The sequence below is a fragment of the Silene latifolia genome, chromosome 10, assembly GCF_048544455.1.
Source record: "Silene latifolia isolate original U9 population chromosome 10, ASM4854445v1, whole genome shotgun sequence".
Taxonomy (NCBI): domain Eukaryota; kingdom Viridiplantae; phylum Streptophyta; class Magnoliopsida; order Caryophyllales; family Caryophyllaceae; genus Silene; species Silene latifolia.
Window position 1 is genome coordinate 143,430,072 of NC_133535.1, and position 25,409 is coordinate 143,455,480.

The window sequence follows — 25,409 nt, forward strand, 5'->3', positions numbered from 1 at the left end:
TGCGAAACAGGGATGACATTTAATGACTAATATGAGCAGCTTGATGGTTCATGTACTGAAAGGGAAGTACTTCCCCATTCATCTTTTATAGAAGCGACACTTGAATCCAAACTTTACGTGGAGGAGCATATGAAAAGCTCATAAGGTTATGAATTTAGGCATCCGTAAGAGGATTGGGGACGGGGTTGATACACGTGTTTGGATGGGCCCTTGGATTCCGGGAACCTGAACAAGATGAGTTCTCTCTCCTAGGGAACAGTTCGGGGAGAATATGTGTGTTAGTGAGCTTATGAGGGATAATGGAGGAGGAAGAGGCAAAAAACTAATTAAGACAATGCTGCTATCTTTTGAACATGAGCGGGTATTGAATACCCAGCTGTGCTCGACGCATCATTCAGACTCTTGGTGTTGGGATCCGGATAGAGATGGGGGAGTATACTGTCAAATCCGCCTATAAATTATTGATGGAAGATGAAGAAGTTGGAGTTGGCGAGTGTGATGATGCTAGAGAACGATTGTTATGGAATAAAATATAGAAAGCACGGGTTATACCTCGTATAAAGGTCTTCTTCTGGCAACTTTGTAACGATACAATAACGACATGACATAATATCACTAAGCGGGTAGGCTCGTCGGATGATGCATGTCTTCAGTGTCATAATTGTGTGGAGACATGTCTTTATGTTGTCCAAGATTGTGGATGGGTGGACGAGATTTGGGAAGGACTAGGAGTTCTGGTGGCTTCACGAAGTGGAAACGAAAGGGTGCGAGAATGGATAGAGGAGAGCATGAGGGTGATGGGGACGGGAGAGTGTATGATGTTTATGACAGCATGCTGAACAACTTGGGAGAGGCGAAACAAAACTATATATTTTTGATGATGGAGAATGGAGGGCGGCTGCTGTGAGGAAAATGGTGAGAGTGGGCCTAATGTCGAATAGCAGATGGGTTGGGTCAGGCTGGAAGAGGGAGTAAGAAAAGTTAATGTTGATGCGGGTTGTACCGAAGGTGTTGGCGTTGGGTAAAGGCATATTTGAATAGTGTGGTGTGGTGCAAGACAGGAGGTCGATGAAACCTAAATTAGTAGAAACTATGACGATCTTGGTCGGAATTCAAAAAGCTCGTAGGCGAGGGGTAACGAGAGTGGTAGTGGAAAGTGACTGTTTTTGTGGTGAAAGATTTACAGCTACGAAAGAAAGGGAGAAGTGGAGTATTCTTAATCTATGATGATATTTACTCGATTGTAGTCACTTTAAGCTTTGTTTGTTTTCTTTTACTCGTAAAAACTTTTAATAGGGTAGCGCATGAATTAGCTCACTTCGACCCTTGGCTTGAAGGTAGTAAGTAGGTTTTGAAAGGAGGATTTAATACAAATTACTATATTTAGTCGTACTCAGTAGTGGTTGTTGGATCCCAATTAAATAAAAAAATTGACAAGGAATCCACTAAATTTAATACAAGTACAATTACTATAATACAAATATTAAAAAAATAATAAAAAAAAAAAAATGAAAACACGGAACACGTAGTTTACGCTGCGATCATCAAAACAAAACACAATTTGAGAAAACACAATACCTCGTCATCATAATAAAAAATGATTTAAATAATCCTGAAAATTCAGATACCAGAGCCTCTGTTGTTCCAGTTTGTGGGTCCCACCCATCTCCCGAAAATGAATCCCAATCGCGGGAAAACGGGGACGTTGTCGTCGAGAAGATCGTTATCGGACGGCGAAGGTATGATGCTGTCGTTAACGATGAACAATGGCGAGCTGAAGAAACCGAATTTTGAGTATTTCGGGTGGATCTATCATCTTGGATTTAATAAACTTGGACATGAATATTGTCATCTTCGTTTCTTGTTCATCCGTGGCAAGTATGTTGAGATGTATACCCGTGATCCTCATGATAATCCCGGCATTGTACGTTCCGTTTCGCTTTTACGCCTTTTTGTTCGTAAATTTCCGTCTTAGGGAGTCAGATATACGCAGCCTTACCGTGTTTCTAATTATAATAGCAACAAAATAGTCTCCTCGTTTACTTTTCTTTTTTTACATTCTTTATTGAAGATATTTTAATTAATGGTAAATAAATGATCACGGAGAATTATTACTTTTATTGCGGGGTAGGGGCCTCAGCACTGTATTAGTAATGAAAAGAGGCGGTTTTTCGGATGATCTAAAATGAAAATTTGGTGTCACGTAATGCAGAAAGGCGATTTTCCGGATGATCTAAAATGAAAATTTGGTGTCACGACGTTGATTAATTAATTGAAGATATTTTAATCAAATGTAAACAAGTGATTAGAACGGAAGGATGTACACTGCTAAGGCTGTGTTAGTAATGCAAAGAGGCGGTTTTCCGGATGATCTAAAATGAAAATTTGGTGTCAGGATGTTGATTAGTTATTTGATTGATTGAATGATTAATTGCAGAAGCCGATAAGGAGAGGGGTTGCAGGACATACTCTTTTGGTTAAGGACCTAGGACACCGACAAGTTAACAACCATGGTGTAAGTTCCGAGTTCCGTTGATTGTTTACCTTTTTTTTGTGTGAGATTTGCTATAGTGGCGTAGCGGTAGGGATTGTTTGATTTGTTGCTTTTTTTTTTTAGGATGTTTATGTTCTTCAATTCTACAATCGGCTGGATGAATCGAAGAAGGGCGAAGTAAGCATTTCTGTTATCTCTTGTTGATTTTATTTTCTGTACTTCAATGCCTCAATTGTCGAGTCAGGGGGTTGGATGTATGCAACGTTAAAGCGAAGAATAAGTGTTCTTGAAGGTGCTCTTCAATTGCTCTCCATAGTGGTCCCTAATATTGCAGAGCAAAATTTAGTGTTTCTCTATGAGCTCTCGAGGAAGAGCAAAGGATGAGAGGGTTTGGGTGTAAAATTGAATTTTGCATTTTTACGAGTGAGAGTGTAAATGGAAAGTAAAATAGAGCGCTCAATGTTTTCTCAGTGTACATGCTCCTACACACGTGTTCAAATTTACAAAGACGCTGTTTTAGATCACATATATTAACTTTATCATATAGGCGGTTCATGATTGTTTCATTTGATCACTTTATTTTTATTTTATTTTGGCTGAAGATTGCTTGTGCCACACCTGAAGAATCTCGAAGATGGATGGATGCTTTCTTGCAAGCTAAGAACCAAGTATGCTTATTTATTTGAGTCAGCGGCTTATGTTTAGAGAGTAATTGTATACCATTCTCTATTTGTAGTTCTTTAACATATTGCATTCATTATTAACAAACAACATCAGCTCAAATCCTTACACTTGGATTTGTCAATCGTTTTATGTACTTTTTTATCCGGTTATATGATGCTGGTTAGGACAAGATCTTGTGATGTTCATGATCACATGAAAAACTGTTTTTGTTGTGACAGGCAGAGTATCACTTTTCGAATGGAGGAAGTGTCAGAGATAAGTTGAATTTGGAAGCCGAGTATGTTTTCTGTCTTTGTTTATAAGTATGAGTGATCAATCCCTCAGTAGATTGTTTATTCAAAATCATCGAGTTTAAGGTGAAATAAATTTTATGAAGCCATTTGCCTTTGCCTTCCCATGAGTCATCCCCAAATGGAGGGAATGCATGGGATGTTCCTGTGCTCCCCATTTGGTGTTTCTTTGAATGTATCACCAGTTTGATGGCACATGACACTATGACACTGATAAATTTTCCTGCTTAGAAAATCTCTTTTTGGATGTAATGCCATTAGTAATCTTTTTTACTTGTTTCATATGGTCGCCAACATCAGGATAACAAATTGGCTTTGTTTATTGCACCTGGGCAGATTGCTTCTGTACTTTGAATAATTGTTGAATGGTTTTTCTTATGGCGTTGTGCATCACTTGCAACCCTTTAGTTGTTCTGCTAATGATGCTGCTAATGATTCTTTTTAACTTAGTTGCCTTTCTGTTTTATGTTCAAAGTCTCAATCTTGATGGACATCGGCATAAGATGAGGCGGTATGCACATGGCTTCAAAAAGCTTATTAAAATTGGACAAGGTGAGCTATCTACAACTATTAAAGTGATAATTGGTTTGACCGTCTAGTCATTATGAATTTATGATGATAAAAATGTCAAGGTGGTTAACAAGTGGGTTATGTGATACTCCCTTCAGTCCATTGAATTGTGCATACATTTGCTTTTGGCACAATGTTCTAGGACAGAAATGTGTCATCTTGAGTACAGAATTATTAAACTCACCCCCCCCCCCCCCCCCTCCCCCAACTTACTAAAAATGTGTGGAGAGATAGGAGGGCGGGGGACTGGGGGTGGGGAGAGAAACTGGTGGGGGTATAATTATAATATTTGCAATCAATATTTTCTAAAATGGAAATGTATTCATCATATGTAATTTTCTAAAATGGAATATTATGCAATTCAATAAGTTGGACGGAGCATAAGACATCGCATCCATAGTTTGGTAGTGGATAGTGCAAACCTTGTTCCCTTCTCTATGCATAAGCAGCCATTAATGTATCCTTGATCACCACAATTTGGTTAGCGGTCACTTTTAGGTCATCGGTTACGGGGTGGATCGACCGTGAATACTACGGGGGAGTTTGGGAAATATTTATTAAATTGGTTTTACTAATGTTATATGAGTAATTCAGTTATAATTCATATATCTCATTTCAGATCAGTTTGGGTCATTTCAAATTTACATTTCAGGTTTGGTGTGTTCCAAGTGTGTTATTATAGTGTTGTTAAAAATTTGGTCTCCTTGGGTTGAGTCATTTTTCGGTTGGGTGATTTGGGGTAGGATGGTTAAGTACTGTGTATCGTTGATCACCACAATTTTTCGGTTGTTAAAAGTTTGATTAAAAGGCATGATGATATGTTTATGGAAGGATATACCTGTGAAGGAATCTATACCTTCATCAGCCCACATCCTAGTATCATTAGCATCACATCTGGTTTTCCCTGAAAATGTCAAGGAAGAAAACTCATAATCTCCTGTTCGCAAGGGCTTCTACGTACATGGGAGGTACCAAGAGTTGCTTATGGATCTGCTTAAACATCTCACATACTTACCATGTCGTGTAGATTCCCGTCCCCGTTTCTTTGGGTATTCCTTCTGGAACTTGGCATCTTGTTCCTTAATGAGTGCTATAAGTAGGCTTACCTTGTATACAGGTCCCGAGCCACTTTTGCGTCAATCATCAGCATTGCTTGATAATGTCACAACAGATGGATTTTTGGGAGCTGATGGTGATGCTGATGCAATTGAAGCTCACACGTGGAAATGCGTTTGCACTATGAATGGTATGTATATGATTATATATTATTGGTTGAAGAAGCTTTTAATTTGTGACCTCTGCATTTGAACCAGTTCTGGTAGGATCGACTCTTTCTTTATTAGATATATAGGATTCCAAAATAACTCATTTCTTGTCAACCCTCAGAAATTTTAGATTGCTACTTCTGCTAGTCGTTCTTTCAAAATTTGTGGATTATGCACCACGTATAGTACTTGCCTATCATGGAATAAGGAACCGGAGAAACATTTGCTTACGTCATTCTGATGTTTTAGGTAACAAACCTCATGTAGTATTAAGAACATGATTGCTTAGCTAAGCATATGTTAAAGGCTATGTTACTCGGACTCGGGTACGGAAGTGAGACTTGGGTACATAAACTGATAAACAAGTCGAATTCCAATGATTTATATTTTTAGACATGGGGACTTTTTTCAATTAAGTAATATAAGGAAAACATCTTTTGATATGTAAGGGAATAATCTTATAAAAAAAAAACTTACTTCTCTCATAACTTTTACATTTTAAGTCCGTCAAGGATACACAATGCATGCACTAGCACTACTTCAATTTGGATATCATATTGATAAATTACATAATATTTTTTTTTATGGTAGTAAGATATGATAAAAATGTATTTGTGAATAGCAAAATTGTGCTTTAAGAGTTTCTAAGATCCTAAAATTTGTAAAATGATAATGCCCAACACTTCAATTTGAGGATTTAAAACAGATAATCTAACCGGGATATGATTCTCTCGAGTTTGTTAGAGTTATTTAAATGGATAATCGGGAGAAGTGGGCGTATTTAATATTTTAATGTACTAGAAGAGTGCAAGTACAAATACATACATAGCCTGGCATGCTAATTAGTATAGCCGTATAGCTATAAATTTGAAATACTGTATAGTGTTTTGCAAAGTGAAACAGAGGGATATGTGAGAATAAGGTAGTAAACTTGGTAAATGCTTTAAACACGGTGTCTTCCTGTACTTACCCCTGAGAATGATAAACAAGTCCGAGAATGGAGAGGATTAGACTTAGACTTATTCCTGCGTGAATGTCGTATATCATCTTTTTTAACAGTTGATCGTGGACTCGTGGAGTATGCTGCCTACCTACAGTTGACTTGCTTTAATGCTGACTAACTGACCTAACACTTCTTGGCTGTGCAATAGATGTTTTACACACATGGTGGTTCAGGCCGTTATTGATTCTGGTTTGTGTTTTTTGACCTCTTCCCTTCCAGGAATAAGAATCTTTGAGGATGTTGGTGATCCCAAGGTATGCTCCATCTGTGACCATTCTAAAGATTCTAAATTTTGCAATCTCTTTTCTCTTTTCTCTTTTTAAAATTTGTCATTTTGTTGTCTAATCTGCGTGTGACAGTGGTGATTGGTGAGGCATATATTTTTTTCTTGTAGCTTGGTTTAGAAAAAAAGACGTCTTTGTTGGATAAAAAATGTTGGCAAGAGTATTTACCTTACAGAATCAGGCAAGAACATCATATTGTTGTAGTAAGACATGGGTAAGCAAATATAAAAAGGGTTACATCAATCAATAGCTTAACTGTTGTAGCAAAATGGAATTTTTTAGTTTTGAATGAAAATCTTGCTGTGTATCTATTCGTTTATTTATCAAGCCATGCCGATAATATTCGTTTTCAGATTATCCTGTCAAATTTTGGAAATTTCAGTTACTTCTACTATTTATAATTTCAAAGATGATTGACAACTCCTATTTACCGTAGGTATAGAATGCACACCTGCTGTCTGGTTGATTCTCATACTATATAAGTTGTTTCATTCTTTTTTTTTTTTCTAGGCCGGTAAAGGCGTTCTCGTAAAATCTGTGGGAATAATTGAGACCGGCGCTGATACTGTTTTTGACATTCTCATGAGCCTTGAGCCTTCTAGGAGATATGAGTGAGTTGGTTGATCATTTCTGTTTACCCTTAAATATTATTCTTTCCAATGAATGAATTATTAGTATGGGTGAGTAGTGGGCCCCATCTCTCTTTCTCTATGGATTTTTGTCTCTAAATCTTGATAGAATAGTTCACTGTGTGATCCTCCCCTAAAGGCCAACCCTTGAGTAACCCCTGCACATTGCTGCAGGTGGGATATGTTGACTAGTGATTTGGAGCTTGTGGAGTCTGTAGATGGGCAGTATGATATTGTGTATGGTACATATGATCCAAAATACTTCACTTGGTAAAGTTCTGTCCTTCAATTTTATTTTATTTTATTTTTATGTTTGTATTATGCAGCTATTGGGACTACAAATGAACTATTAAGTTCATACAAGCTCATGCACATCTTTACATTATGTGTACTGCTAAACCAATTATATGTTTTCTGGCTAAATATAAATGTCTAGTATATACGGAAGACAAGAAACCTATTATATCCATGCAATGTAGAATCTGGAAAGTTAGCAGGCCAAGTTAAATTTTTTTGAAACCGAACTAATACTTCAAAAAAGGGAATGTACATTGTGCAGATCCAATAGATTTTTGTAGCAAGCTGAAAGAACGTATTTTTATGCAATTGGAAGTGCTTCCTTAAGTTTGATGTATATTGCTTTGTGCTGAATTTTGACAATGCCTTAAATAGTACATGTACTGTGTCCCCATGTAGGTGGAGTTCCAAAAGAGACTTCGTGTTCTCAAGGCAATGGTTTCGTGGACAAGATGGAACATACAGTTCGTAAATCTTTTTCTACACATTCTGAATTACACTTATTATGTTTCACTGTAGTTTCTGTATCATTTGGATGTCAAAGTATTTCATAAAGGAACAAAACGAAGAGATAAATCTATCAGTCTTGTGTTAGACGGTTGTACGCGTACAACCAAGGTATTAGCTCATTTGTGAAATGGCGTGTATAATATTAAATGAGTGTGTTCTATGCACATCGGTCTTACATGAGTTTTTGTCATAAATAATACTCTGTAACAGTTTGTGTGTTTTGTTGTGTGTGTGTGTGTGTGTGGTGGTGGTTGTGGTTGTGGTGGGGGTCTGACAAAGTGAAAGCGTACTGACTCTGATCCTTCAGATTTTTTATAACTAACCTAACTCTAATTCTTCTCCATTCACTCACCAGGCGTCCTTCAATCATCTAAGCAGAGTCATATTTTAATTTGAATGAATGAATGATGGACAGTGCATCATTCGTACTTCTTTTTGCATATATGTACTTTACATAGATATATATGCATACCAATTTGCATATATGACTTTCGTGTAATCAAATACTGTGAGTCCTACTCAGTTTTAATCTGTTGCTTAAATCACGTAAATTTGGTTTGGCCTGTATTTGGTATCACAGTGGACTCTCGGAATCACACCACTGTTGAGCATCTTTATTTTTATGTCTGATATAATTGTGATAGTCTGTTGTCTCATTTTTTTTTCACTTATTGGTAGCTCTTGATCTTGTACTGACAGTAGTTGTGCACATGGATGCAGCAATTTTACAGTTACCAGCTGTACACAAGAAGCGACCTCCTAAATCTGGTTATCAGCGTACGAAGATTAACCGTAAGCCACTTTGCATAGACTTCACCTTTATTACAGAGATTTATCAAAAAGAATTGGAAAACTGACTAAAGTATATTTTGGTAAACTCTCGTTCTAGTTAAGGCTCTTTACCACTTAACTGATGAGGACATTACTATATATGAACTTATGAGTTGTGTGAAAGGATTGCTAGAATTGAGCATTTTGTTTAAACCTTGATATAGTCGTACGAACTCTGAGAACATGTATTACATATTCTTCAGCATAATTGAGCTTCTTCTGGTTTATTGTGAGTTTCGTGGAACAGAAAAAGGCTTTTCGTTATTGCTTTTTGTGTCAAGTGATTATTCCTAACATGTTTAAATGTTTTTATTGAGAACTCTTTCTAGGAAATAATATAATGTTTTCTCTTAAGATGCAGCTCAATTTACTCTTCCTTTATTCTGACTTCTTTTATAGCTTCTACATGGGAGATAAAAAGTTTAGCTGCTCCAGCGGACGCCGAATCTGAAAGATGTCTTGTGACAAATATGTTAGAGATACAATCTGATAGCTGGGGCCTGTGGAAGAAAACTCGCACTTCAAAGTTTGAAAAATCTATTCCCTATGCATTATTGTGCCAGGTTTCAGGTTGTTACTTCTACTAATATCTTGATTAGTGGTTACGTAGCAATAGTTCAATCCTGTTCAAGTCAGTCTTCTACAGCTTCCTTAAAGGAGCTTTGAAAATTTTCTCTTGATGCATATCTTATGTGGTGTAAACCTTGTTTCTGACAATTAAGTAGAGACTTAAGCCATCTAGAAGTCCACTACAAAATATTCTTGGTGATCTGAACAGGTTATGTTAAAATACAGGAGTACTAGAATTTCTTATGTGATAAAAACATGCCATTTAACCTACCTGTGGTGAGTTGTCCCAATTTTTTGACGAGTGGTTATTCCCCGTGATTTCTGATTCATAACCAACTTCTTATGAAATAGAAAGAAGTAATTGACTATTTCATTATGCGATTATATAATCTTGTAGCCTGTAGAACAGTTTATACCATTGAATGATTCACTTTTCAAGAGATGTATATGGGTGTCACCCCCTTGATGTCTTCCAATAAATACTGAAGTACTGTATATCTTACTTATCTGAAAAGAGCCAAATCCCTACGTAAGTGAAATAGCATATGGAAAAGCTTGCATAGGTTTATAAAATGTCTGTAATAGCTCTTCAGAGACTTGTATTTATCATTAGAGAATTCAGCATTTATCCACTTATCAATTATCATTGTTGAAATCTGAGTACAGGTTTAAAAGAATATATTGGAGCAAATCCATCAATGAAAAATCTCTCTGCTCCAAATTTTTTTGATTCACCGTCCCGTAGCGTTAGTGTCTCCGGCAGTGAATGTGACGACGACGTAGTAGATGAGTTTTATGATGCAATTGCTGCAGAGTCTTCTGAAGACGAAGAGAGTGAGAATGGCGTAGCAATTGACAAGAAGGTTTGTAATTTTGACTTTTCATTTTCCCTTTTCTCTATGGTGGGAGGGACTTCTGTTATCAACTCTGGTTTTACAATGGTATTTAAGTTGTTGCTATGCCTTCTCTTCACTCTTTATTTCCCCTTTCGGGAAGTGAAAGTCTTCATTGTGTCTTGTTGAGTTGTTGTTTGCAATTATTTTCCACTTACTATTATTTCACTTTTAACCGCAACTACATATTAGAAGGAAAATGTTCCTGATTTCCCTCAATCTGTTTTTCAAATTGCACCCTTCTTTCTGTCTTTCAAGCGGGAATCCTTCTTTTCCCAAAGGTGGGCTCTTGGTATATATAGCCCTTCATATGGTCCAAAATTGACACGAGTTGAGGCCAATACATCTTGGGCCTCCTGAAACCTGCCAATAGGAGACTCCATATTCTTGTTGATGTTGTGTGATCACTGATCAACAACTGTGTGTGTGGTTTTTATTATGATATTAAAAAAAAAAATTATGGACCTGATTCCAGCTCTTCTGATTATCAGGACCATGTGACACTGAAGAATGTTTCTTGGGCTGTAGCAAGCTTGTCCTTGAAGACAGATTCAGGTTTGTGTCCTGCTTAACTTCTACCATGTGATATTTATGCTCTATCAGCTTGCGCAGTTTAAACACATTGCTTTCCATTTGTCTAATAAACTAATTGATTTTTTTTTCGACCTTTCTGACATTATAATGTATGGAGTATATGTTTATGGACCTTTCTTTCCACTTACCGATATTCTGCTTGCTTGCCTAATCTTGTCGGTGTTGGATGGGCATGTGTTGCAGTATGTTATGCATACAGTAAATGTTCTCAGCTAAAAAATTCTGTAACTGATGTTCAGTTATTTTATAGTACCACAACTCATTTCTTCTTTGCAATACGAAGTATTCACTCTTTCAATGTATTATCGATGCAATTTTCACACTGGATCATCCGGAACAGCCTCTTTCTATTATCAACACAAGGGTAAAGCTGCATCCATCCATCCCCCCTTACCAGCCATTTGCGGGAATCGATGAGGCATGGGTGTAATGTAATGTAATGTGGTTTGGATTAACAGGTGGTTTTTAAAGGAAATTTGGAGGCGATAAAGTTTGCCTCCGTTGATAACTAGTGTTGTTGATTTATAATATAATGTGGATTGGTCAAGTTAGGTCTCCAAAGCTCTAGTTGCAGAGTTCTCTGCGTAATAAACAGGTGGTTTTGAAAGGAAATTTGGAGATGACAAATTTTGCCTCTTAATCTTTATACTTTTATACCTGTGTTATTATTTCATGTGATTGAGTATGTCATCAATTTCTCAACATTATCTCGTGTTACAGATCATGATGCAAATAAACAATTAGATTCAACCATACCCCCAGTACCAATGGATCCGGCCTGGTTTTGTGGTTCATTGCGTGAAGGTAAAGATGACAATGACACAGATTGCTGGACAAATCCCGGTGGCTCCGGATTTATGATTAGGGGGAAGACATACCTGGACGATGGTGCTAAAGTAAGCTTTAAGTGTCCCTAGGATTACATCTTGAATAGCACAAGTTCAATTAAGTTTGCATCAATGTGCCGGTTGTGGAGTTTGATTTTATTATTTTGGTTTGGATTACCATGGTTTAAAATTAAATGGCTCGTGTCAGCCTGATTGATAGTTATGCTCAGTCAGTAAAGTTGTTCTTGAAGAGACGTGACATGTCTAAAGCTATTGTTTTTCCTGAAGAATGCTTGCACGAAAATACTCCTATGGAGGGGTATGCATGCTAGTATCGAGTTTCCGTGACATTGTTAGTGGATGCTAGATATTTCACCTGCACATGCATGATGCATCAATCTGTTTCTTAAATTTTGAGTTATCACTGAATAAATAATTGGATGGCTTTCCAAGGTTAGAAGTGGAGACCCCCTTCTGAAGCTTATAGCTGTTGATTGGCTCAAGGCTGACCAGAGCATTGATAAGATTGCATTACGACCATCCTGTGTTGTTCAGGTAACGTCGTACTTTCCTTTATTACATCGCTGGCTTGTCAGAAATCGTAAGTAGATTTTTGCTTCTTTTTTTTTAGCATGTGCAGTTGAATTTGAAATTTTAACTTGTGATTGTCGGGTTAATGTGGGTATAAACTTTGGAGAAAGAGTGACATGGAAATTTACGATCTAGGAATGAATTTGGAATAGACTTCTAGGAATATTCGAAGAAATCCGAGAAACTAATGCAGGATTGCTAATTGACAGAAAACAATCGAGCCAAAAGTTTATTATTGAATGATTGAATGATTACAAGATTGAAAGATTGAGAGAGAGTTGTTTAAGAAATGATTAATACAATGAATGAATCCCAATGAATGCACTAGAGGCTTTATTTATAGTTAATGATCAATTCCTCCTCTAACTAATCCTAACAAACTCCTCTAACCGAATTATAACAACTTTCTGTTATGCCAACTCATCCATCTGTTGAAGTCGTTATGCCAGCTCATTAGTTTTCTGAGGTAGTTATTTTGTGATCATGACAATCCACTCCCCTTGAAATTCAGCTTGTCCTCAAGCTGCATTATGATTGAAGATTAAAATGAGGAAACCTCTTTGCAATATCATCATAAGGCTCCCAAGTAGCATCAGTATCATCACCATTGGACCACTGAATCAGCACGTACACCACTGCTTGGTTCCCTTTCTTAACCAGCTTTCTTCCCAAGAGACCCACAGGTTCTGCTCTTAGTTGCTGTTGTTCATCTACATCAGGCACTCAGCACACCCCTGGCAGTGGGCCTTCATGCTTCTTTAACACAGATATATGGAAAACAGGATAGATTTTTGCTTCAGGGGGTAACTGTAATTTGTATGCAACAGTTCCAACCCTAGCTATGATGGGAAAGGGCCCAAAATATCGTGGAGATATCTTAGCAGATGACCTAAAAGCCAGGGACATCTGTCTATAAGGTTGCAGTTTAACATACACAAGATCTCCTATTGCAAACTCCTTATCCACCCTTCCTTTGTCAGCTTGGCTCTTGATTCTGTCCCGAGCTCTTTTGAGATGGAACTTGAGCATTTTGAGACACTCCTCCCTTGCTGTTAAACTCCTGTCAATCAACTCCACCTTACTGTCTCCTAAGACATAAGGAACATGTAAATTAGGAGATTGACCATACACAATTTCAAAAGGAGTAGTATTAGCAGATGAATGGTATGTAGTGTTGTACCACCATTCAGCTAGTGGAATCCAATTTGCCCAATCCTTGGGTTTTTCTCCTGTCATACACCTCAAGTATGTCTCTAAACATTTGTTAACCACCTCAGTTTGTCCATCTGTTTGGGGGTGGTAACTAGAGGACATCAAAAGATCCACTTGTTGCAACCTGAAGAGTTCCTTCCGTAAAGTACTTGATGAACACTTTGTCCCTATCAGATACTATTGTTCTAGGCATGCCATGTAACCTAAAGATCCGGTCTAGGAATATTTGAGCCACGATACGTGCACAGAGTAAAGGGATGACTGAGCAATACAAAGTGTGCATACTTGCTTAGCCTATCCACCACCACAAGTATAGTATCCTTCCCTTGAGATTTAGGTAAGCCTTCTACAAAATCCATAGAGATATCAGTCCAAATAGCATGTGGAATAGGTAACTGCTGTAAGAGTCCTGCAGGTCTTTCCAAAATTGGCTTACATTGCTGACAAATGCTACATTTTTTAATGTAATTCCTAACATCTTTCTTCAGCCTTTTCCAATAAAATAAAGCTGTAATCCTCCTTTGAGTGGCTTGAATACCAGAGTGTCCTCCCACTGGTGCATCATGTAATAGAGAAATAACCTTCTGTTTCAGTTTCTCATCATTTCCCACTACTAGTTTGCCCTTCCTCCTTAACTCCCCTTGAGTCCATGAATAGTGAGTTTTGCTCCCACCATTTTGCAGCTCCTGGATGAGGGTTTGCAACTGTCCATCATTTTGCCAGCTGCCTTGGATTAACTGTTTAAGATCAGTGTTGATTTGTGATAAGATCAAGGACATCAACTCACTGCCACTGACCCTGGACAAGGCATCTGCAGCCCCATTCTCCTTCCCTTTTCTGTAAATAATCTCATAATCCAAACCCAAAAGCTTGGGTAAACACTTGCTTTGAAATGCTGTTGTTATCTTTTGTTCTAGCAAGTATTTGAGGCTGAAATGATCAGTCTTAATCTTAAAGTGCCTCCCACTCAGATATGGCCGCCATTTCTCCACAGCAAAGATGACGGCTAGTAACTCCTTCTCATAGGTGGAGTTGGCTTGAGTTCTTTGGGAGAAGGCCTTACTTATGTAAGCAATAGGGTGACCATTTTGGGTAAGCACAGCCCCCATTCCCTTATCTGAAGCATCTGTTTCGACCACAAACTCTACTGAGAAATTAGGAAGAGCCAAAACAGGTGCTCTAATCATTGCATTCTTCAATTGAAGAAATGCAGCAGTAGCTGTAGCATCCCAAGCATATCCATTTTTCTTTAATAAATTGGTTAAGGGTTTGCTCATAATTCCATACCCTTGGATAAATTTCCTATAATATCCTGTAAGACCCAGAAATCCCCGCAACTCCTTGATATTTTTGGGTTCTGGCCAATCCACCATAGCCTTAATTTTGGCAGGATCTGTTTCTACCCCTTTGGCAGAAATCACATGTCCTAAGTACTCTACCTCAGGTGCTCCAAACACACACTTAGACATTTTGGCATATAGTGTATGTTGCCTCAAGATAGATAAAACCAATCTGACATGTTGTGTGTGTTCTTCCAAATTCTTACTATATATCAAGATATCATCAAAGAATACTAACACAAATTTTCTTAAGTAAGACTTAAAAATTGTGTTCATAAGATGCTGAAAAGTTGATGGTGCATTGGTGAGACCAAAAGGCATGACCAAAAATTCATAATGACCTTCATGTGTCCTAAATGCAGTTTTAGGAACATCAGTGGGATGCATTCTTATCTGCCAGTAGCCAGATCTAAGGTCAATTTTAGAAAAAAACACAGCTCCATGTAATTCATCTAATAATTCCTCAATGACAGGGATTGGAAATTTATCCTTAATTGTATGCTTGTTTAACTCCCTATAATCAATGCAAAGTCTCCATGTACCATCTTTCTTTTTAACCAACACAATAGGAGAAGAAAAAGGGCTTTGACTTGGCCTAACAACTCCTGATTCCAACATTTCCTTAAGAATGCTTTCAATAGCATCTTTTTGAATAACAGGATATCGATAAGGTCTTACATTGATTGGTGTTGTTCCCTCCTTCAAATGAATTTTATGGTCATGAGTTCTATGGGGAGGTAATTCAGTGGGGGTTTTAAAAATATCAGCAAAGTCATCTAAAACAACTTGTACTGAAGAAGGTACTTGATTACCTTCCTGTGCTTGAGTCTCTTGTGTGGACTGCACACATAATGCAAACAGTTGAGGTGCTGCAGTACATGTACCTTTGACAATGAGTGACTGCAATTGCTTATCATTTAGCCAGCCCATTGTGCCTACTTTTCCTCCCCTCAACACATGCTTTTTCCCCTTGTACTGAAACTGCATCCTAAGCTGCCTGAAATCCCACAGCACAGGACCCAAGGAAGAGAGCCATTGTACTCCAAGGACCATGTCACATGTACCCAATGGTATTAACATGATGTCAGTTTGGAATGTTTCTCCTTGTAGCTGCCAACTGAATTGCTTAACCACAGATGTGCTGTAGAGGCTTTCACCATTAGCCACAGATACAGCCACCGGATAACTTGGGGTGATTTTACACCCTAATTTTCGTGCTGTATTCTCATCCAGAAAATTATGGGTACTCCCTGAGTCTATGAGTATGTTCAGTGAGTTCCCTCTAACCTTCCCTGTAACCTTCATTGTCTGAAATGCAGCATTTCCAGTGATTGCATTAAGGGAAATTAAAGGAGGTAATTCGTCATTCAATTCCTCTTGTTGCCACATTTCAGAGCTTTCAGACTCCCCTCCTACACCTTCTGAAATTGTAATAACCTCAATGCTATGCAATTGAGCTGGACACTTATGACCAGGAACAAACTTCTCAGGACAAAAAAAACATAGATTTTTAGCCCTTCTCTCAGCAATAAACTCAGGGGTTAACTTTTGTCTTGTTGTTCTAAATGGAGGGTTAGTATTAGAAGATGGTTTTGGTGCCTGATATGGTGTGAAAGGTTTGGTCACAGGTTTTTCCAAATGAGGTTTATTTCTCTTATTAATGCAAGATAAAGTATTTTCTTGTAATCTAGCCAAAGTATAAGCATCAATTAAAGTTTGTGGCTTAAACATTCTTACAGTGCTCTGAATGTCAGGTTGCAATCCACTCAAAAAACAGCTGATAGCCTGCTTTTCTGAGAGATCAGTTCTGATTAGTAAAGCATCAAATTTCTCCTGGTATGCTTCAACAGTCCCAGAATGCTTCAGATTCATCAGCTCAGAAATAGGATCATCATATGGTTGATTCCCAAATCTGGCCAAGATTGCAGCCTTATACACCCCCCACACAGGCCATACTCCTTGTGGGTTAGTCTTCATCAATGACTGATGCCACAACAGTGCTTTCCCCTCCAAATGTATTGAAACCAGCTTCACCTTCAAATTATCATTTGTTGCATCCACTTCAAAGAACTGCTCACATCTGTAAACCCATCCCTGCACATCTTCACCATTAAAATGTGGAAACTCAATTTTTGAGAATCTGGCAAAATTTGAGTTAAATTGCCCTCCATTGTTAAGATTTCCACCATTGTTGTGCGCATTTCTCTCTAACGCTGTGACCTTGGTACCAACTTCTTGGAATTGATTTGTAATTCTGAGCATTGTTTCCCTTTGAGCACGCATCTCATCCCTGAATTCATTCTGCTGTCTTTGTTGTTCTGCCAAGAATTCTGTCCAAGAATCTTTCATATTCTTCTGAAATTCTTCAAGTGCTGCTTGTGCTTTTGTCGCCATTTTTGATGAAGCTTTTTAATGGAGTTTTAATGGAGGTTTTAACAAAAATTGAAAGATATTTCCAGAATGAATGCCGGGAGCGAATCTCTGATACCACTTGGAATAGACTTCTAGGAATATTCGAAGAAATCCGAGAAACTAATGCAGGATTGCTAATTGACAGAAAACAATCGAGCCAAAAGTTTATTATTGAATGATTGAATGATTACAAGATTGAAACTTTGAGCTCGATTGTTTTCTTAATTCTAGCAATCCTGCCACTGTTTCTCGAATTTCTTCGATTAATTCCTAGAAGTTCATTCCAGAATTTAGTTGATTTCATTAATCAATGTCTCTTTCTTATTCTCAAAGACATGTCTTTGGGCCTTTTCAGTAGGATTTCTCCGTGATATAGCTTTTGTAAATCGAAATCTTTGGTAAACTAGTGTTTTGATTGCATTAGGAGGCCATTAATTTGTTTTCTGGGTAGTTTTAAGGTTACATATGCCTCAACACATGCAACTAAATATGGGAGGGTTTCTGGGTGGTGAAGAGCTTTGAGTCATCAAGACTATAGCAATTTGGTCCTATTGACAAACCCTTTGTTATCACCTTCAACGGCCGCTGTTTTTAAGAGGATGTTCTTTCTGCATTCAACATTAGGCAAAAGATCTTAAATATTATGGCAGATATGGGGTATATTTGATAAACTGAGTTGCACTAAACAAGCCAAGATAGAAATTATTATCATTATCTAGGAGCTACAGCACAAGCACCAACACCCTTTCACCGTTTGACAAGCTCTAAATTATTTCTGACCATGTAAAATGAATAAGATTGCCATCTAGTTGACTAGTTGAGTACTTCGTTAATACTTTGAACAGCTGTCTGCAGTTCTTGGTTTAGATTTGAATGTACTGCTAAATTATGCAGTTGAGCTCATGTTATGTCTTCACGAAATTTGACAGTTACCTTGATTGCACGTGAACGCTCCTTGGAGTATGCTAATTTATTAATTTCTTGACTTCACTTTTGATACTTTTATGGCAGTCAGAAGCAGGGAGAAAGCTTCCTTTCATTCTTGTGTTCAATCTCCAGGTAATCATTCTCATTTTTGCCCCCATGTTTCCTCCCATTGAATGACCAAACATACCGAATTGCTATATTTGGAAAACCCTAGTTAACTGTCATGAAAGTAATGTAGCAGTGGTTGCACTGAACCAGCGTGGGATGGGTGATTAGTCATGCTTTTGAAAATTAAGGACTTTAATGTTCAAATGATGTCGATTTTGTGCGATATTATCTCGCAGTGTGCTATTGGTACAGCCTTTTAAGAATGATGTAAAATCGCTCTTTTGATAAAACAAACATCATAGATTTTACATTATATCTCAATTCTCAACGTTCTTAGATTCAAAGTAACATTTGTTGGCCACTAAATTCAAATGGGGATAATAGATGTGGGATAGATGTAGTATCAATAAAATAGTTGTGCACTGGACCAACATGAGATAGATGATTATTCGTGCATTTGGAATTTAAGGACTTGTGACTTTGGATAAAGTTACGATGCATCTTTTCTCGGGACAATCAAGATGCACCTTTTTGCTTAAGTGTGGCCGTGTGGGCCTTAACATTTAATTGTATCAGGAATTGCCTTCTAATTATAGTGACTTACAGATATTTCATAATACAGTCAAGGATCAGGATAGCTTTCAACGTTTTACAGGAGTGTAGGACTTTGCAACTATAAGATATTACACTTAGATATGAGTTTTTGTGCTGCCAAGCGAAGGCGCACGTCATGACTTTTTGTAGTTGCTTACTTTTTTTTTTTAAAAAAAAAAAAGGACATTGTAGATCTATTGTAGAATTTAAAATTAGGAAAACTTGTTTGAGGTTTAAACTGGGTAATTATATGTCAGAAATTTACTTGTATGTTATATCTTCTCTATGCTCTTCACTGATTTGCATTATACTGGCTTTATATCTTGTTATTTACCTGTCCTATCGTCACTTTTACTGTTCCAGATCCCTGCCAAACCGAACTACAATTTGGTTTTCTATTATGCTGCGGATAGGCCGGTAAATAAAGATTCCCTATTGGGTAAATTTGTTGATGGGACTGACTCATTTCGTGATTCTAGGCTCAAGCTGATACCAAGCATTGTAAAGGTAGACTGTGCCTCTGCAGATGGCTTATTTTTATCTACTCCTATGTTTCACTAGAATGCATTACGCTGGCTTTTGCAATTTGAGAAACTCGTAATTACGTACTTAATCATACTGAAATCAACTGCTTTAAACGGCACAGGGTTATTGGATGGTTAAGCGCGCGGTTGGAACAAAAGCTTGCCTCCTGGGAAAAGCCGTAACCTGTAAATACCTCAGACAAGACAACTTTTTGGAAGTAAGTAAATCATATACGTCTTTTGCCAGCATATTTACATTGAAGGAGCTCTAATGTGAGGTTAAAATAGTAACAATGTGTCTCAGACAACGTGACTTTCTAACTAGGACAATTCTATACACAACAATTTATTATGGGTTTCAGAGTTTTAAGAAACTATTGGAACTTGCGGCTAGTTTATCGCAGTTGCCTGTAATAAACGATGTTTGATTATAATTGCATTGTCCTTAGTAGTAGTATGAATGCCTCAGAAACAACATTTCATTGATAAAGACGTGTCTTCAAAATGTTTGGAAAATTTGATCAAGCATTGCCTCCGTTGTATATGTCCCTCAAACTAATAACAGTTTCAGATAGTTCTTGTCAAGTTTCTGTAGTTGAAGAGTTGGAATATTTACCTTTCTGAAATATCTGCCCTGGTCAGTGGCATTGTTTGACATAGAGACAACAGTATTTAAAGAAAATTTTGTTATGCAGACACTATGAAACCGATTTAATCTTAAAGTGAACTTATAAAATTGTTCCAACTCACTTTGATGAAAAATTGCTGCCTATATAATCTGCTAATGTACTTCTCTTTTTTCTTTTATACGGAGTATTTAATTTGATTGTTAAGCATGTCTGAAATTGGGTGACAATACTGCTCCCCTATTTTCCTGTTCTGTCTTAAAATAGACGGTTTTTAGAAAAAGAATCCCTCGGTCCATCCTGAAGAATATTTGTTTTTGTTTTAAAAATGCTTAGTACTCTTGTTTTCTCCAACTGTCTTTTTTTTAGATTGATGTGGATATAGGCTCATCAGCAGTCGCCAGAAGTGTTGTCGGTCTTGTCCTTGGATATGTCACAAGCTTGGTAGTCGATCTTGCAATTCTGATAGAGGTTTGTGATTTTAGTTTGCTTTTGAATAATGTTTTTTTTTTTGTTTGTTAATAATGTACTCCAACGTCATAAAGATCTGAGAGGTATTTACTTGCAACGTCTGTTATTTTGCGCAGGCAAATGAGGAAGCAGAACTTCCAGAATACCTTCTTGGGACTGTGAGATTGAGTTGTGTCAGACTTGACTCGGCCTTAGGGGGTTGATCATTTCTCAGACATGCATTATCGTCTTCTCAGTTTCAGTTAATTATACGGAGACCGACCTGCTATGGTTAACAATAGAGTATTACTGTTCCACGGCATCACATAGCACACGCTACTTGAAGTTGATCAGTGATCACTGGTCATTCAGCAGCAACTCTGACTCGAACAAAGGAATACACATTTCCAGCCTAGTGAAGTGTTGATGTCCTTTTTTTTGTTTTTTTTACCCTTTTTTGCCTAAATTTTAGGCCGTATTTGCGTACAGAGATACTTAAGGATTCAATATATACAAACATATATACAAGAATGTTTTACCCCAAGTTATTTGAAAAGGCCAAAATATGGCGGAAAGAAGCATTGAAATCTTGAAAACCCTGTTTAATTGCGAAGGTTATGGGGTGATTACCATGAATCTATGCACGGGATTTAAAACCCGCCAGTAATAATAGTCTTTTTGGCATACTATGGGAAAAAATCAAGTGTTGATAACCTGGTTTGCGATTTGCAACAGCGTCACCTTGTGTATTGTTGATTTATTGTTGTATGATAACTTCTTATATCTTAAAAGATTTGCTTTGATAAATCATTAATCATATGCCTTCGAATCCCTGTACATTATTGATTTATCGTCTTACTCGGAGATTTCTATTTACTACTCCGTACTAGTAGTATACTGTCAATGCAAAAAAAGCTCCTCGTATATCACACACAAAAAAAAAAAAAAAAAAAAAAAAACTTTCAAGTTTCAACTGAACTTCTATCCTTGGTATAACGGCTGAACCGAAACTATTTTTTCGGCTGGTATGTAATAAACTAGATTATTCTGCAAATAAGCTTGATCAGCGGGGTATGGATAACCCGGGTCCAAACCCTGACCGCACAACTGTCCACCTGTCTCAACCGGTTTTGGGTTTGGGCTTTCTAGTTTGGTCTTAAGTGGAGGCTGCGTGGCATACAAGGACACTCCAAAAGCCGGCGAACCAGAGCTCGGATTCTCCAATCCGAACAAGTAATCTGATGCCTCGGAAGCATTACTATTTGTTCGAGAAATATCGATTTCTTGAACTCTAGGAGGGAGTAGAAACAATCTCATTCGAGGAATTATTTCGTTATTATTTTCGTTCCTGTTTTTCATTCGCTGTAAATCTAATTCCTCGAATTCCTCCATCATGTTCTCAACATCCTCGTCGTTTACAACACTGATTAAGCTGTCAAACCCTTGATTAGGAAGCTGATACTTGACCGTAAACTCACTTCCTACATTAAAAACCTTCAAGAGCTTCAACATGAACGAGGCGTAACTGATGTTACGTTGGAATGTTACAAGATGAGTACTACCACCAACATAGCGAAGTTCATTGTCGTGGGGTCGAGGTAGAACCTTACCTCCCATGCTACACATCAACCGCACCACTGACCTATCTTCTCCCTTGATTTTCCCTTTTGCTTCTCTCTGAATCGAACTAGTCGTAATAGTAGTAGTAATAGAAGTCGAGTTAGAGTTTACCTTCGAGTTCAGCTTCATCGCCTCCATAGTCGAATAATAAGCAATATGGGCATTGAGTATGTCGGAGAGTAAACGAAGCAGACGAAGTTGAGAATCAATCTTGGTGTTTTGCATGGTAGTTTTTCTTAATTCTTGATGCATGTGTTTGTTATGATGAATGACAACAACAAAACAACAATAATATGATAATTAAATTTATACAAGATTAAATTTGTATAATTATGGTTTTTTAGTTTAACCAGAATTTTTGTGAGAAACAAATATCGATTACATCCTTATAGTGAATAAATTAATACAACAAATGAATATGAGGTCAAGTGAAATTAGTGGTAGACTTAGGACTCTGGGAGTGTCCTATTGTTTTTGTACGACAGCTTTTGGCGTTGCTTCATTGATATGACGAGAGAAGAAACCCAAGTCCGGGTTCGTCAATTGTCGTATAAAACGGTTTTATCCTACACAATAAAAAGACGTAATTAAATTATTTAATAAACATATATAAAATAACATTGTATTTTGACGACGCAATCATTTATTTTGATGACTTAACTACTATTCATTTTAACATATCAGAGTACTAGATTTAGCCCGTGCTTGCACGGTTACTAAATTTTTTTTTTTTTTTTAAAGTGAATTTGTGAAAAATGTAATTATATTGTCGTAAGTAACTAATGGCTTTAAAATTATATGAATGAAACTTGTTTGAAAAGAGAAAGAGGGAAGATAATAAAAAATTGGAGGGATGTTATATCGAGTATTATTAGGAGTTGTACTAAAAGATATATACTCCTTGAGATTGAGATTGAGATTAGATATATTACTCTATATAATATTAAAAAGAGATAAATCACCTAACTAATACCCAAAGCTCGCATTGTTGTACACATTGTACCATTATACTTTTCCATAAATCTCTAAGAGAGACAGTTTTCCATTAATTTTTTTGTGAAAACCCTCTCTTATTATAGATAGTTATTATTATTATTTTAATTTTTAATTTTAATTTTTAATTTTTAGTTTATTTATTGGTTGTCTCTTATTATTATTTTTATTTAATTTTTATCTTTTATCTTTTTAGTTAGTTTTTAGTTTATTTATTGGTTGTCTCTTATTAATGTAGTCAGAGACGGTTTATCAGGAGAGTACTGTTTTGGGTAGCAGCAACTATCGTATTTGTATTGTCTCGTGTCATTGTCTTATCCTTCTCCCACGCACATTTAATTTGCTTATTATTATTTTTGTTTCTTACCGTTGTTCATAATTTCATATTCTTCTACTGGACATTAATTTATTTATTAAGTTATTCGGATGTTTGTTCTATAATCAAACCCCTAGTGATTAAACCTCAACTTGATTAGTATGATTAAATATCAAATAACATACGTCTTGCACAGGCCCGTCTTTGACCCTGTGCGACCCGAGCGGTTGCACAGGGCCCCCAAAATTTATTATGGGTTTCAGAGTTTTAAGAAACTATTGGAACTTGCGGCTAGTTTATCGCAGTTGCCTGTAGTAAACGATGTTTGATTATAATTGCATTGTCCTTAGTAGTAGTTTGAATGCCTCAGAAACAACATTTCATTGATAAAGATGTGTCTTCAAAATGTTTGGAAAATTTGATCAAGCATTGCCTCCGTTGTATATGTCCTTCAAACTAATAACAGTTTCAGATAGTTCTTGTCAAGTTTCTGTAGTTGCAGAGTTGGAATATTTACCTTTCTGAAATATCTGCCCTGGTCAGTGGCATTGTTTGACGTAGAGACAACAGTATTTAAAGAAATATTTGTTATGCAGACACTATGAAACCGATTTTATCTTAAAGTGAACTTATAAAATTGTTCGAACTCACTTTGATGAAAACTTGCTGCCTATATAATCTGCTAATGTACTTCTCTTTTTTCTTTTATACGGAGTATTTAATTTGACTGTTAAGCATGTCTGATATTGGGTGACAATACTGCTCCCCCTTTCTGTTCTGCTTAAAATAGACGGTTTTTAGAAAAAGAATCCCTCGGTCCATTTTTTTGCAAGTTTCAAAATAACAACCTGAAGAATTTTTGTTTTTGTTTTAAAAATGCTTAGTACTCTTGTTTTCTCCAACTGGCTTTTTGTTAGATTGATGTGGATATAGGCTCATCAGCAGTTGCCAGAAGTGTTGTCGGTCTTGTCCTTGGATATGTCACAAGCTTGGTAGTCGATCTTGCAATTCTGATAGAGGTTTGTGATTTTAGTTTGCTTTTGAAGAATGTTTTTTTGTTTGTTAATAATGTACTCCAACGTCATAAAGATCTGAGAGGTATTTACTTGCAACGTCTGTTATTTTGCGCAGGCAAATGAGGAAGCAGAACTTCCAGAATACCTTCTTGGGATTGTGAGATTGAGTTGTGTCAGACTTGACTCGGCCTTAGGGGGTTGATCATTTCTCAGACATGCATTATCGTCTTCTCAGTTTCAGTTAATTATACGGAGACCGACCTGCTATGGTTAACAATAGAGTATTACTGTTCCACGGCATCACATAGCACACGCTACTTGAAGTTGATCAGTGATCACTGGTCATTCAGCAGCAACCCTGACTCGAACAAGGGAATACTCATTTCCAGCCTAGTGAAGTGTTGATGTCCATTTTTTGTTTTTTTTTACCCTTTTTTGCCTAAATTTTAGGCCGTATTTGCGTACAGAGATACTTAAGGATTCAATATATACAAACATATATACAAGAATGTTTTACCCCAAGTTATTTGAAAAGGCCAAAATATGGCGGAAAGAAGCATTGAAATCTTGAAAACCCTGTTTAATTGCGAAGGTTATGGGGTGATTACCATGAATCTATGCACGGGATTTAAAACCCGCCAGTAATAATAGTCTTTTTGGCATACTATGGGAAAAAATCAAGTGTTGATAACCTGGTTTGCGATTTGCAACAGCGTCACCTTGTGTATTGTTGATTTATTGTTGTATGATAACTTCTTATATATATCTTAAAAGATTTGCTTTGATAAATCATTAATCATATGCCTTCGAATCCCTGTACATTATTGATTTATCGTCTTACTCGGAGATTTCTATTTACTACTCCGTACTAGTAGTATACTGTCAATGCAAAAAAAGTTCCTCGTATATCACACACACACACAAAAAAAAAAAAAAAAA

At 37.0% G+C, this 25,409-nt stretch overlaps 1 protein-coding gene across 3 annotated transcripts; it reads left to right on the forward strand.

Annotated features, from left to right (window-relative positions):
- The first annotated feature begins 1,408 nt into the window (after nucleotides 1-1,408).
- LOC141606118 (protein ENHANCED DISEASE RESISTANCE 2-like) lies at nucleotides 1,409-25,132 on the forward strand. Of its 3 annotated transcripts, none has more exons than XM_074425132.1 (22): nucleotides 1,409-1,924; nucleotides 2,438-2,515; nucleotides 2,618-2,671; nucleotides 3,097-3,162; nucleotides 3,397-3,455; nucleotides 3,944-4,020; nucleotides 5,156-5,284; nucleotides 6,526-6,560; nucleotides 7,101-7,201; nucleotides 7,394-7,489; nucleotides 7,916-7,980; nucleotides 8,747-8,818; nucleotides 9,257-9,427; nucleotides 10,094-10,290; nucleotides 10,812-10,875; nucleotides 11,635-11,810; nucleotides 12,195-12,296; nucleotides 18,308-18,355; nucleotides 19,289-19,432; nucleotides 19,572-19,667; nucleotides 20,445-20,546; nucleotides 20,663-21,339. In XM_074425132.1, exons 1-22 carry the CDS (start codon nucleotides 1,676-1,678, stop codon nucleotides 20,747-20,749), a joined length of 2,268 nt encoding a protein of 755 aa, XP_074281233.1. In that variant the 5' UTR covers nucleotides 1,409-1,675; the 3' UTR covers nucleotides 20,750-21,339. The 3 variants fall into 3 exon arrangements, with proteins under 3 accessions (XP_074281233.1, XP_074281234.1, XP_074281235.1); XM_074425133.1 differs by lacking the exons at nucleotides 20,445-20,546; nucleotides 20,663-21,339 and adding exons at nucleotides 24,372-24,473; nucleotides 24,586-25,132 and having other exon boundaries at nucleotides 1,486-1,924; XM_074425134.1 differs by having other exon boundaries at nucleotides 1,486-1,924; nucleotides 5,210-5,284.
- Nucleotides 25,133-25,409: the final 277 nt, after the last annotated feature.

Excerpts from the sequence above, each read along its gene's own strand:
- LOC141606118 (XM_074425132.1), top strand. The coding sequence starts at position 1,676 with ATGAATCCCAATCGCGGGAAAACGGGGACGTTGTCGTCGAGAAGATCG. Across the intron at positions 2,516-2,617 it reads GACAAGTTAACAACCATGGT|GATGTTTATGTTCTTCAATT; the intron begins GTAAGTTCCGAG and ends TTTTTTTTTTAG. Across the intron at positions 3,163-3,396 it reads TCTTGCAAGCTAAGAACCAA|GCAGAGTATCACTTTTCGAA; the intron begins GTATGCTTATTT and ends TTGTTGTGACAG.